We start from the raw sequence: 9,631 nt of genomic DNA on the forward strand, positions 1-9,631 counted from the left end.
CGATTAAGGGGAACCTCTCACATGTCGTGATAGCCTGACTTAATAAAGATGATAAACTACTCATAGCAATAAGGAATTTCTTCTTTTTCGAAAGACCATTCAGAAATAACTCCAAAGTTAAGTGTGCTTAGCTTGGAGTAATTTCAGAAATGGGTGGCCGACTGGAAAGTTGGTCCCGGATGTGCATGAGCGAGCACAAAATGCGCAGGAAAGACTAGTATTAAGTTGTGGGGCCAGTCTAGATCTCGTGAGGAGTAACGACCACCGACGGATCTGTTCGGGGCGTTACAAGTTGGTATCAGAGCCGACCCTTATGAAAGACTAGTATTGATCTGTGGGGTCAGTGAGTAACGACCAATGTCGGGTGTGATGAGACTATTACACATGTGCTTTTAGTTTTTCGAGAGCGGATAACATAAAGGAAGGATGCACATAATTGTTGGGCAAAGTGAAAGCACTAGCGCGGTTCAACGAGATCTACTAACAAAGATATATGTAAGCTCATAATTGCACAAAAAAATCATGTCATTATATTGAGACGGGCATAAGATTTTGTGTTTTGTCTATCCCGATCAAATTTGAATATTGGGACACCAACCTAAAGGTGATGAGCCTATTCTTAGCGGGAGTCATTAGATAAACCAATTTTTACATATACTCACTGTGTATCTATGACATGTATCTTTTTTTGAGTGAAACATATCATATTCACATTTTAGCTTCTGTTTGGAAAAAAAAGCACTGCATTTCTTCCTGACCCATTATCCATCCACAAGAAGACAAATGACAATGGCCACAAGTTCTATCATTTGTCGATGCGTCAGTATCTGATCTGAGGATGGATCGATGGATGAAGAAGGTGACGGCCCTTGTACCGTGCGCATGTGGTGCCCACTGAAAGTGCGTCGGACCAGTGTGTAATCCAGTCCGGACATTGTTGCTTGGATGGGGCATCCGACATTAGATGTTAGGTGTTGGTGCGATGTCTGTTTGGTATTAGGTTCGGACATTCGTCACCCCTTAATCACAGGGATAGGAGTAGCGACAGGCGTTGCCAAGAAGGCGGCTTCAGGTTTACTGATGTATTACATTGTAAGGGCTTTGTGAATAAAAAATGGTTGTATGCATCGCCCAGATGCAGAGGCCAGGGTACATCCTCCTTTTTGAAAAAAACAAAAGAGAGAACAAGTTCTATCATTATATTCCCACATAAACTCGTAGGGGCACACATGTGTGTGGGCACGCATCTGCCCATTCGCCTCGGCCACCTGAGTGCCTTGTGATCCGCAAAGTTGTTGGATTCCGCATGTGGGCACATTAAGTTTTAGTTTCGAAAATTTGCGATTCTATTATTCGTTCATACCAAGTTTCAACATTTGCAACTTAACAAGGATTAAAAACTTCGTCAAAACGTATCCAAAAACTTATTTGAAAGCCTTCGTCATAAGAAACACCACTATGCAAATGAAAATTATTTGGACTTTCGGTTAAAAATTTTGGAAGCCAAAAGAAAAAATGGGGTCGGTGCCCCTGCCCCTGCGTGCCATAAACATTTTCAAACAGTTTCATCTTCGTAGAAAGATGTTCAAATAGTTTCACCGAAACATCATTCCTGCGAATAAATCATCCGGGAGCTTAAAAAAAATCATGTGGGATTATGGGGTACTCAAATATTTTCCTTTGCCACACCGCATTGACTAGCTCAGCATATCTTTAGCCACCAATAATGATTACCCAAAAATACCGAGGACATGGAGGGTTTAAATGCAAGTAGGGCTCCCATGCCCACCTTCCGACGGCGACCGCCGACTGGGCCGCCATTATCCCCCCCTCCAACCATTACCTCCTCCTCTTCGTCTTCTCCATCCCCCTCCGCCCTCACCAAGTCCTCCCGTCTCGATTCGCGACACGAATTCCTCCGAGGCCAAGCCAAGAGCTGGGGACGAGGCGAGGGACGGACGGGGATTGCCTCGTGAGGTGATCCGACATACCCACGCTCCGCGGCTTGGGATCCGAACCCCAATCCCGAGGTATTTATTCCATGCCTTCTGTTTGTTTTCTCGAATAGAACTATCCAGGCGTTCTGTGGTAGCATATGAGGGGAATTTCATGCCGCTGTTTTGCTCTGCCCGGCTTTGGATCAAGGGCTCATCCCCCCTGCCCCCCTGTTATGTCCATTTTAGAGTATTTTGGCTGTTTCTTGCTGTTGTTTCCGGTGCCATTTGCTCCTTTTGACATTTAGATTGGAGCACTTATGTAGCTGTGTTTGTGTTTAGAGTTTCCTCCTTTGTTGTTATCGCGTTCGTTATATAGCTATAGATCTATGATCTCCGTGTGCTAATATGTTAGAATTTTGGTTGCAGCGGGAGAAAAGGCTGAAATTTAAGGCGTTCCTTGGGCGTGGAGTTGGAATTCCTGAGGACAGAACCGCTTAGCCGGTGCTGCGGTACCTGTTCTTGTTGGGCAATTGATCGGTTTATGACTGAGCTGGTATCAGATGAAGTGATTGGAGCCACAACTTGTCTGTAGAGCAGCATAGTGGTATCAGAGAGGTGATGTCTTTTGCTTGACTCTAGAACTGTACATGCGTGACATATTGAGCACCTGCAATGGCAAGAAGAAATGCTGGGGCAATGCAGAGAGAGGGGTCGGTTAAGGACTGGTCAGAATTCGACCCCTCACCCTCTCCCAAGATGGCGTACTCGCAGTCCTATGTTGCAATGAGAGGGGTGCTGACTTCTCTGGCTTCGCTTGACCTTGTCCTGATGTCGAGCAGCCTAAAATCTGCATGGGCAACTATATTGTCCCACAAGCACGCTAGGTCCTTGGAGAGGCCAAAGTCGAAGGGGATGAGCTGGAAAAAGGCCATGATCAATCTATTCATGTGTTTCATGATTGGCATTTTCATCGGATTCACGCCGCTTTTCTCTGCTGATTTGTCAAACAAAATGCCTGCTGAAAAGGACAGGCTTCCATTTGAGGGGGATGCGATTGATAGACGACAAATGGCAGAACATCAAGGCACCAAGCTGGAGCCATTTGTAGCGGAGGCTGAATCTGAAGCGGTTAATGAGCCACAGGCCGATGAGAGTCCCCCAGTTCCTGCAATGTTGGATGATGAGGCAGATTTTGTTGAAGCCTTGCCTATTGTACATTCTGTTAATGATTCTGGCATTGTTGCGAGAAAGCAACTGATAGTTGTGACAGCAACATCAGTTCGACCACACCAGGCATATTACCTTCACCGTCTGATTCATGTCTTGAAGGATGTACCGCCTCCTCTTCTGTGGATAGTGGCGGAGTGGCCATATCAGTCCCGTGAAACAGTAGAAATCCTGAGGTCTTCTGGGATCATGTACAGACATATTGTATGCAATAGGAATGTTTCAAATATTAGGAAGATTATTGTCTGCCAAAAGAACAATGCAATATTTCATATAAAGAAGCATCATCTAGATGGTATAGTGCATTTTGCTGATGAGGAGAGAGCATACTCAGTTGATCTATTTGAAGAAATGAGGAAAATCAGGTGACAGTTGATCTATTCTTTAAGTTATCACAATACATGATGCAAACTAGTAATTTCTCTTGACACTCTTTAACTTGGTACAAATATAAATCAATTTACCATTATACTTTATCATCAAAATTTGAAAACTATTGTTTGTCGGCTTATGCTCACCTTTGTATTACTCACTGCATGTTGACGTTGTAAAATCTTTTACTGCTTGAAGATTGTTTGCTAGTTAGTATGAAATGTTTTTTCCTTCTCAAATTTGCTGATGCTGCGTAATGTTTTAAATGCTAGAATCAATCAACTCTGGTAATAGGATATTATCTTGAAGCTAATAGTACACAATTGTTGGGCTGGAGGGAGTTTGACATAGAAATGCACATCCTACCTTTCTTCCTTTATTTCACTTTTGTCATCCTTATTTCTGGTAGCTTTGAATTTGTTTTCAGTGCACTGGTGCTCCATGCAGCTATAAAATGTCCCACACAACAAAAAGTAGAATATTTTAAGCAGTGTAGTGGTAGTAGGTCACATATCTTTTCTCTACTAAATTAAATCTTGATTGATGATTACTTTACAGGCTTTTTAAAGATATCCAGTAAAGCGTCTTGCTTGTTTAGTCATAACCGACTTGTGTGGGGATGCAATTTAGCAGTACCTCCTAACCTTATAATTAAAGAAAATTATAAAGGATTTGCAATAAACTCTGTATTAGAATACCGAGAAATAATGTTGGCTTGTGATTTTTGACACGACAAAGAGCTGACAAACTTACTGCATTTAAAAGTTGCTGTGCTGATGCATTTAATCTACCAAGCCTAAGATTTAGTCCTTATCCTCACTCCAGATGAATTTCTACATTTGCCATTCTTTTTGCGGCCAATCAGAAGTTGTCAGGAGTTATTTATCTTCTTTAATTCTAAAGATAATAGTTATTGTGATTGTTTTTTGAATGTTAGCAGAAGAACTGCTAAATTCATTGAATAGATAGAAGGTTGGTCCAGTTTATGAGGGAAACCGGACCCAAAAACCATACTTGTTGGTTATGTAATTTCAGTTAAGTGATGATAGAAGTATAGAGGATGACTGTTGTCTGCTGCTGGAGTTCTTTTCTTTTCTGATTTAGTCCTAGGTTATATAATCCCGGTTAAGATATGATAAAGTACAAAGGATGCCAAACATTGTTTGCTATCAGGTGAAACCAAGAGAGGTGATAATGTCTGTTTGAAATTTCACATCGAAAGTTGAAACATCTGTCACTGAACCCAGTAGTATGAAATGTGAGCTATCCTCTAAGAGCATCTCTCTCATTGAACAGTTAAGATGTTACTCATAATTTTGCGCTATGTTATGCAGGCGCTTTGGTACATGGCCAGTAGCAACGCATGTTGGGACCAAGTATAAATTGGTTTTAGAAGGCCCCCTTTGTAAGGGTGATCAGGTCACTGGATGGCATACAAACCAGAGGAGCAGTATACCGCGTCGATTTCCAATTGGTTTTTCTGGATTTGCTTTTAACAGCACTATACTTTGGGATCCCAAGAGATGGAAGAGCCCCACCGTTGGGTCTATTATACTCCATTCAGGTGGAAGGGGTGGCTTGCAAGTGAGTTCTTTCTTCATTAAATTTCAAATACCTAGGTAGAAAAATGACTTATCTTTGTATCTTCTTAGCTTTTGCTTGAAAATTATCTGTCAGGACAGCTATTATTTATCCCTCTGTATCACAGTGTCTAAAAACGTCTTATATTTTGATACGGAGGAGTAGTTCTTTGTAATTGCCGTCCTAGTTGAGTAACTGCAGTATTGTTATCAATTACGCTCTGTGAACGTAAAAATCTGTTGGGGTGAACCAAATGTAACCATATAAATATCCACGAGAGCAAGTGGAGCCAATACAATGATCTAAAGGAACTATTACCTCTGTTCCGAAATATAAGTCGTTTGGGGAGTTCAGTTTACACTCCCCCAACGACTTATATTTAGAAACGGAGGGAGTAGAACATAGCCATTCCGTAGTGTACTATATAGGGAAACTGCTAAGGCAATGATTACTAGAGTACATCAATAAATCATCACTGAACTGAAACATGGTGCCATTGCAGGAGTCAAGATTTATTGAGAGGCTTGTCGAGGACGAGAGTCAAATGGAAGGCCTAGCAGACAATTGCACCCGTATTATGGTTTGGAATTTCGATTTGGAACCTCCTCAACTCAATTACCCTACTGGCTGGTTGCTGCAGAAGAACCTAGATGCTACGTAGCTGTCTTGGTGCCCCATCTTTTTGTTTGCTCATACTAGTGTGAGTGATGCCTTCCTGAACTTGGCAGCGCCCAGGATCATGCGAAGCTGCTCCCTGCCAAGACCTGATTCAAAATAATGTCACACCAGTAAAAAGTTCAACGAAAGAAGCCTGACAAAAGAAGAAAACCCCCTCACTCTACATTCTTTTCAAATTTCATTTCTCACTCATATTCATCCAGCTAGATCTAGCCCTCTGTATATTTACTCTTTCTCTGTTTCGGTTCGTTATTATACATGCATATATCACCTTACAGATGCGGAAGTTTGTCACCGTTGCAACTCTTGACAGATAGATATACATTCTCTTGATACATGAGCAAAAGCAAAAGCAAAAGCAAAATCACAGATTGGGTTTGACAGTGTGTGCTGTCCGTGCTTGGCTTCAGAATTTTCTTCTCAGCTGTAATTCTACCTGCGACGTTGCTCTTGTCTGTGTACTGAGTTTGGCCATACACCTCATGTATGGTCTGTTTTTTGGGGGCTCGGCTACTCTCTTAAAAAATTGCCTTGCAATTAGAAATTGCGGAGTGGTGTCTGCTTCTTTTGGCACTGCAGCGTCGTGATTCACTTGCCCAGCTGTGGCTCAACGATGGTGTTGCTGTTCTGGTGATGAGGTCAGCTCAGCGATGGTGACGGCGCTCGTACGGTAACAGTATTGCGGAGTAAGGACAACTCCAACGTGTATCGCCAAATTGCCCGTAAATGTGTCCGGACAGAACATTCCAGACACTTTTGGGCCATATTATGGTTATCAAATTTGTTCGGACCGGTCTGGACATCTGAAATCCGACAAACCAACATGAAACCGGGGAATGTCTGAGACAGCTTGAATGTCCGCCACATCGCTCGACAAACCAACATGAAACCGGGGAATGTCTGAGACAGCTTGAATGCCCGCCACATCGGACTTTGACAGCCCGGGCCTCCCAAAACTTCTCTCTCGTCGTTTGGAGAACTCTTCGTGCATTCACTTTGATGCTTTGCTTTTTTTTCTTTTACTACTTACTGCAGGGCAACAACCTTACACTCCTATATTCTAGTAGAAATTTTTGCCCATGTCTGTTTAAATCCACTCCCACCAAAGTCGAACCCATGACCACGGGCGTGGCGATCACCGCATTCAACCCTTCCCTTACCCTGCCCTGGTTATTTAAGTTAGCCGGCTGTGCCCCAAAACCCTACCCCTCCGAGCCCTTCTCCCATCATTCAAGCCACCGTCCAACCACCTTCGCAGTCTTGTCCGTTATCCGCCATGGCCATGGAGTCCTTTGTGATGTGGTACAAGACACTCACATTGGGGTGTCACGCCTGTGACGGAGGTCCACAAAGTGGAGGCCTAGTACTAGCGCCACATCTATCCGTGCCAACCTTCGAGCTCTCCGGAATGCTCGTAGGAGGAGATGAAGGAGGGTGATCCCATGGTCATGGTGGAGATTGCTATGGAGGAGGTGTCGGTGGAAGAGCAGCAGCCCGAGCAGATGGAGGAGCCTCTGGTGTTCGGGTTCAACATGCTACAGGCGAGGCAACAGTACAATCGAATTCTCAGAAAGGTGGATGAGGAGGAGCTGGGGCCCGCGCCGATGGAAGAGCCACCGGTGTACGTGTTTAAGCAGCTTCTTGCAGGCAGCTGTACAACCTGTAGTTCTTGGAAGGGCACCGACTGACGGAGTACCAGATGGAGGTGGAGCGCACGCCCGATGCCGCCGTCACAGACATGGTTGCGCCAGGCCCCGGTTATCACAAATATCAATCGGGCCGTGTTTGAGTCCGTGCACAGCGTCGTGTCATCCGCCAAGAGCATTGGCGGCCCTGCGACAACGAGGCAGACCGCAACCGGCTCTTTGAGGAGTTGGAGGTGGAGGACGATGGCGCATCGGAGAAGCACATAGATGATGCCAAAGAGGTATTCGTTGTCACCACCGCCTCACCTGCGTCGGCCACCAATAACGACGAGGCTGGACCGTCCCATGCGTGCTCTGTCAACCTCACCTTCGACGGGTAGGAGTAGAGTAGGATTTAGTTGGTTTTTAGGTCCTTTTTCTATGTAGAAGTTATTTTGAAAAATCAATGAAAATCTGTGTCCACATTTATTTGGTGACTCCGGTTGGATGGCCGGCTCCTCACGCGCGCGAACAGTTGGTGATGTCCATTTGGTGATCTGCACTAGAGTTACCCTAACACCCTTCGCACGAGTCAGCGTGCAGGTGAGAAGATGCTAAAGAGTAGCCCCACTCGTCCCTCATGTTGCAAGCCATACACGAAAGTTGGATGAGGATTTTCTTCAAGAGGGAAGTTTAGCCACCCTCCTCAAATCCTCCATGATGGATGCATATCCTTTGAACTCTAAAAGCGGATAAATCACACCCTGAACTTATACAAAACCGGATCAATGTGGCCCTGGGTGGTTTTGGGGAGAATTGGAGGGGGTTATGTTCTAATTGTTGATTGGGCACACCGACTTGGCTAGAATTGTTTTTTTGGGGGGGGGGGGGGCATTATCACTTCTTCATCTCACGCAAGGAAAGTGATCGCGGCTGTCTCGTCTCTTCTTTGTCACCTTGGGGCAGGAAGGCCCTCCTCCATCGCCGTCTCCTCCGCTAGCGCCATGACTGTAGGTTAGTCACCGACCTCAACCTCCCCTGTTTCCTGCTCTTCTGATCCATTGGTCTCTTGATTAGATAGGTGAAGAAAGGTGGGGTCTTGAGGGTTTGATTGTATGGCACTAGTTTTTCCCGTGGCTTCATCTGGAACCCATGCCATAGCAGCGATTTTAGCATGCCATCACAACGATTTTGCATGATGTACATGGGTTCTATTTGTGAGTTGTTCAAAGGGGGAAAACAAGGAATTATTTATGAGATCGTAGGATAAAATTAGGGGGAAAGAGGGAACCTTTTATCACAACAATTGTTGCTATGTTTTAATAAGTTATTGCACCAAATTATGTGTTGATCAAAGGTTTCCAATTTGTGCAGCAACTGAAGAAGATTCACGAGATGTTCTTGACTATTTTTAGTTAGATTGCACTACTTTTGAACATTTGATAGAGCAGATGGATTGCTGGCGTATAATGATGGAATGGCTGCTGAGGTTTTTGTGGACAAATCTAGACCGGGTTATGTAGAAGTGCTTGCACATGCAGAGGATATGTATCATGTGGAAAGAGGGCATTGTAGAGGCAAGTAAAGCCGATAGTTGCTGACCGTGGAGTACTTGTCGATCCATCAACTGGGACTAATCATTTAGCTAGGTAAAAACTTAAGGAATATGTATGTGAGAGTTCCACTTTAGCTCCCTCAACATCAGGCGGGACGAAACTGTCGGATTAAGGGATCCGCAAACCCTTGAGAGGTTCGAACTCTGGGGTGCATGCGGAGATCTCAACCTACCCAGCCTGCCTACTCGCGTTCCTCCTGCCTAGCGCGTCAAGATCAAAGGGACACAAAGACACACCAGTTTATCCTGGTTCGGGCCACCTTGTGGTGTAATACCCTACTCCAGTGTTTTGGTGGATTGCCTCGAAGGACTGAGGACGAACTAGTACAGTGGATGAACAAGCCTCAGGAGGTGAGGTATTCTTGAGCTAGTGTGGTGTGAGCTAGTTCTCCTCCTACTTGTTCTCCTCTCTCCCTTCTATGGTGGTGGCTAGTCCTATTTATAGAGGCCTTGGTTCTCTTCCCAAATATGAGCGGGAAGGGATCCCACAACGACCGGATTTGAAAGGGGACAAGTAGTACAGCTTATCCTGACAAAAGTAGTCTTCGCGTGCAAAAAGCCTCCGGTCATGACGCTGCGGTGGGCTCGTGGATGAT

At 44.7% G+C, this 9,631-nt stretch overlaps 1 protein-coding gene across 1 annotated transcript; it reads left to right on the top strand.

Annotated features, from left to right (window-relative positions):
- Positions 1 to 1,781: 1,781 nt before the first annotated feature.
- LOC123070588 (probable beta-1,4-xylosyltransferase IRX9L) lies at positions 1,782 to 6,162 on the top strand. The gene is made up of 4 exons (XM_044493851.1): positions 1,782 to 2,030; positions 2,364 to 3,529; positions 4,871 to 5,120; positions 5,620 to 6,162. Exons 2-4 carry the CDS (start codon positions 2,610 to 2,612, stop codon positions 5,776 to 5,778), a joined length of 1,329 nt encoding a protein of 442 aa, XP_044349786.1. The 5' UTR covers positions 1,782 to 2,030; positions 2,364 to 2,609; the 3' UTR covers positions 5,779 to 6,162.
- Positions 6,163 to 9,631: the final 3,469 nt, after the last annotated feature.

Source organism: Triticum aestivum, chromosome 3B (genome assembly GCF_018294505.1).
Source record: "Triticum aestivum cultivar Chinese Spring chromosome 3B, IWGSC CS RefSeq v2.1, whole genome shotgun sequence".
In the NCBI taxonomy this organism is placed as follows: Eukaryota; Viridiplantae; Streptophyta; class Magnoliopsida; order Poales; family Poaceae; genus Triticum; species Triticum aestivum.

Coding starts and splice junctions, on each gene's coding strand:
- LOC123070588 (XM_044493851.1), top strand. CDS start 2,610: ATGGCAAGAAGAAATGCTGGGGCAATGCAGAGAGAGGGGTCGGTTAAG. Junction 3,530..4,870: donor GAAGAAATGAGGAAAATCAG/GTGACAGTTGAT, acceptor TATGTTATGCAG/GCGCTTTGGTACATGGCCAG. Junction 5,121..5,619: donor GTGGAAGGGGTGGCTTGCAA/GTGAGTTCTTTC, acceptor GTGCCATTGCAG/GAGTCAAGATTTATTGAGAG.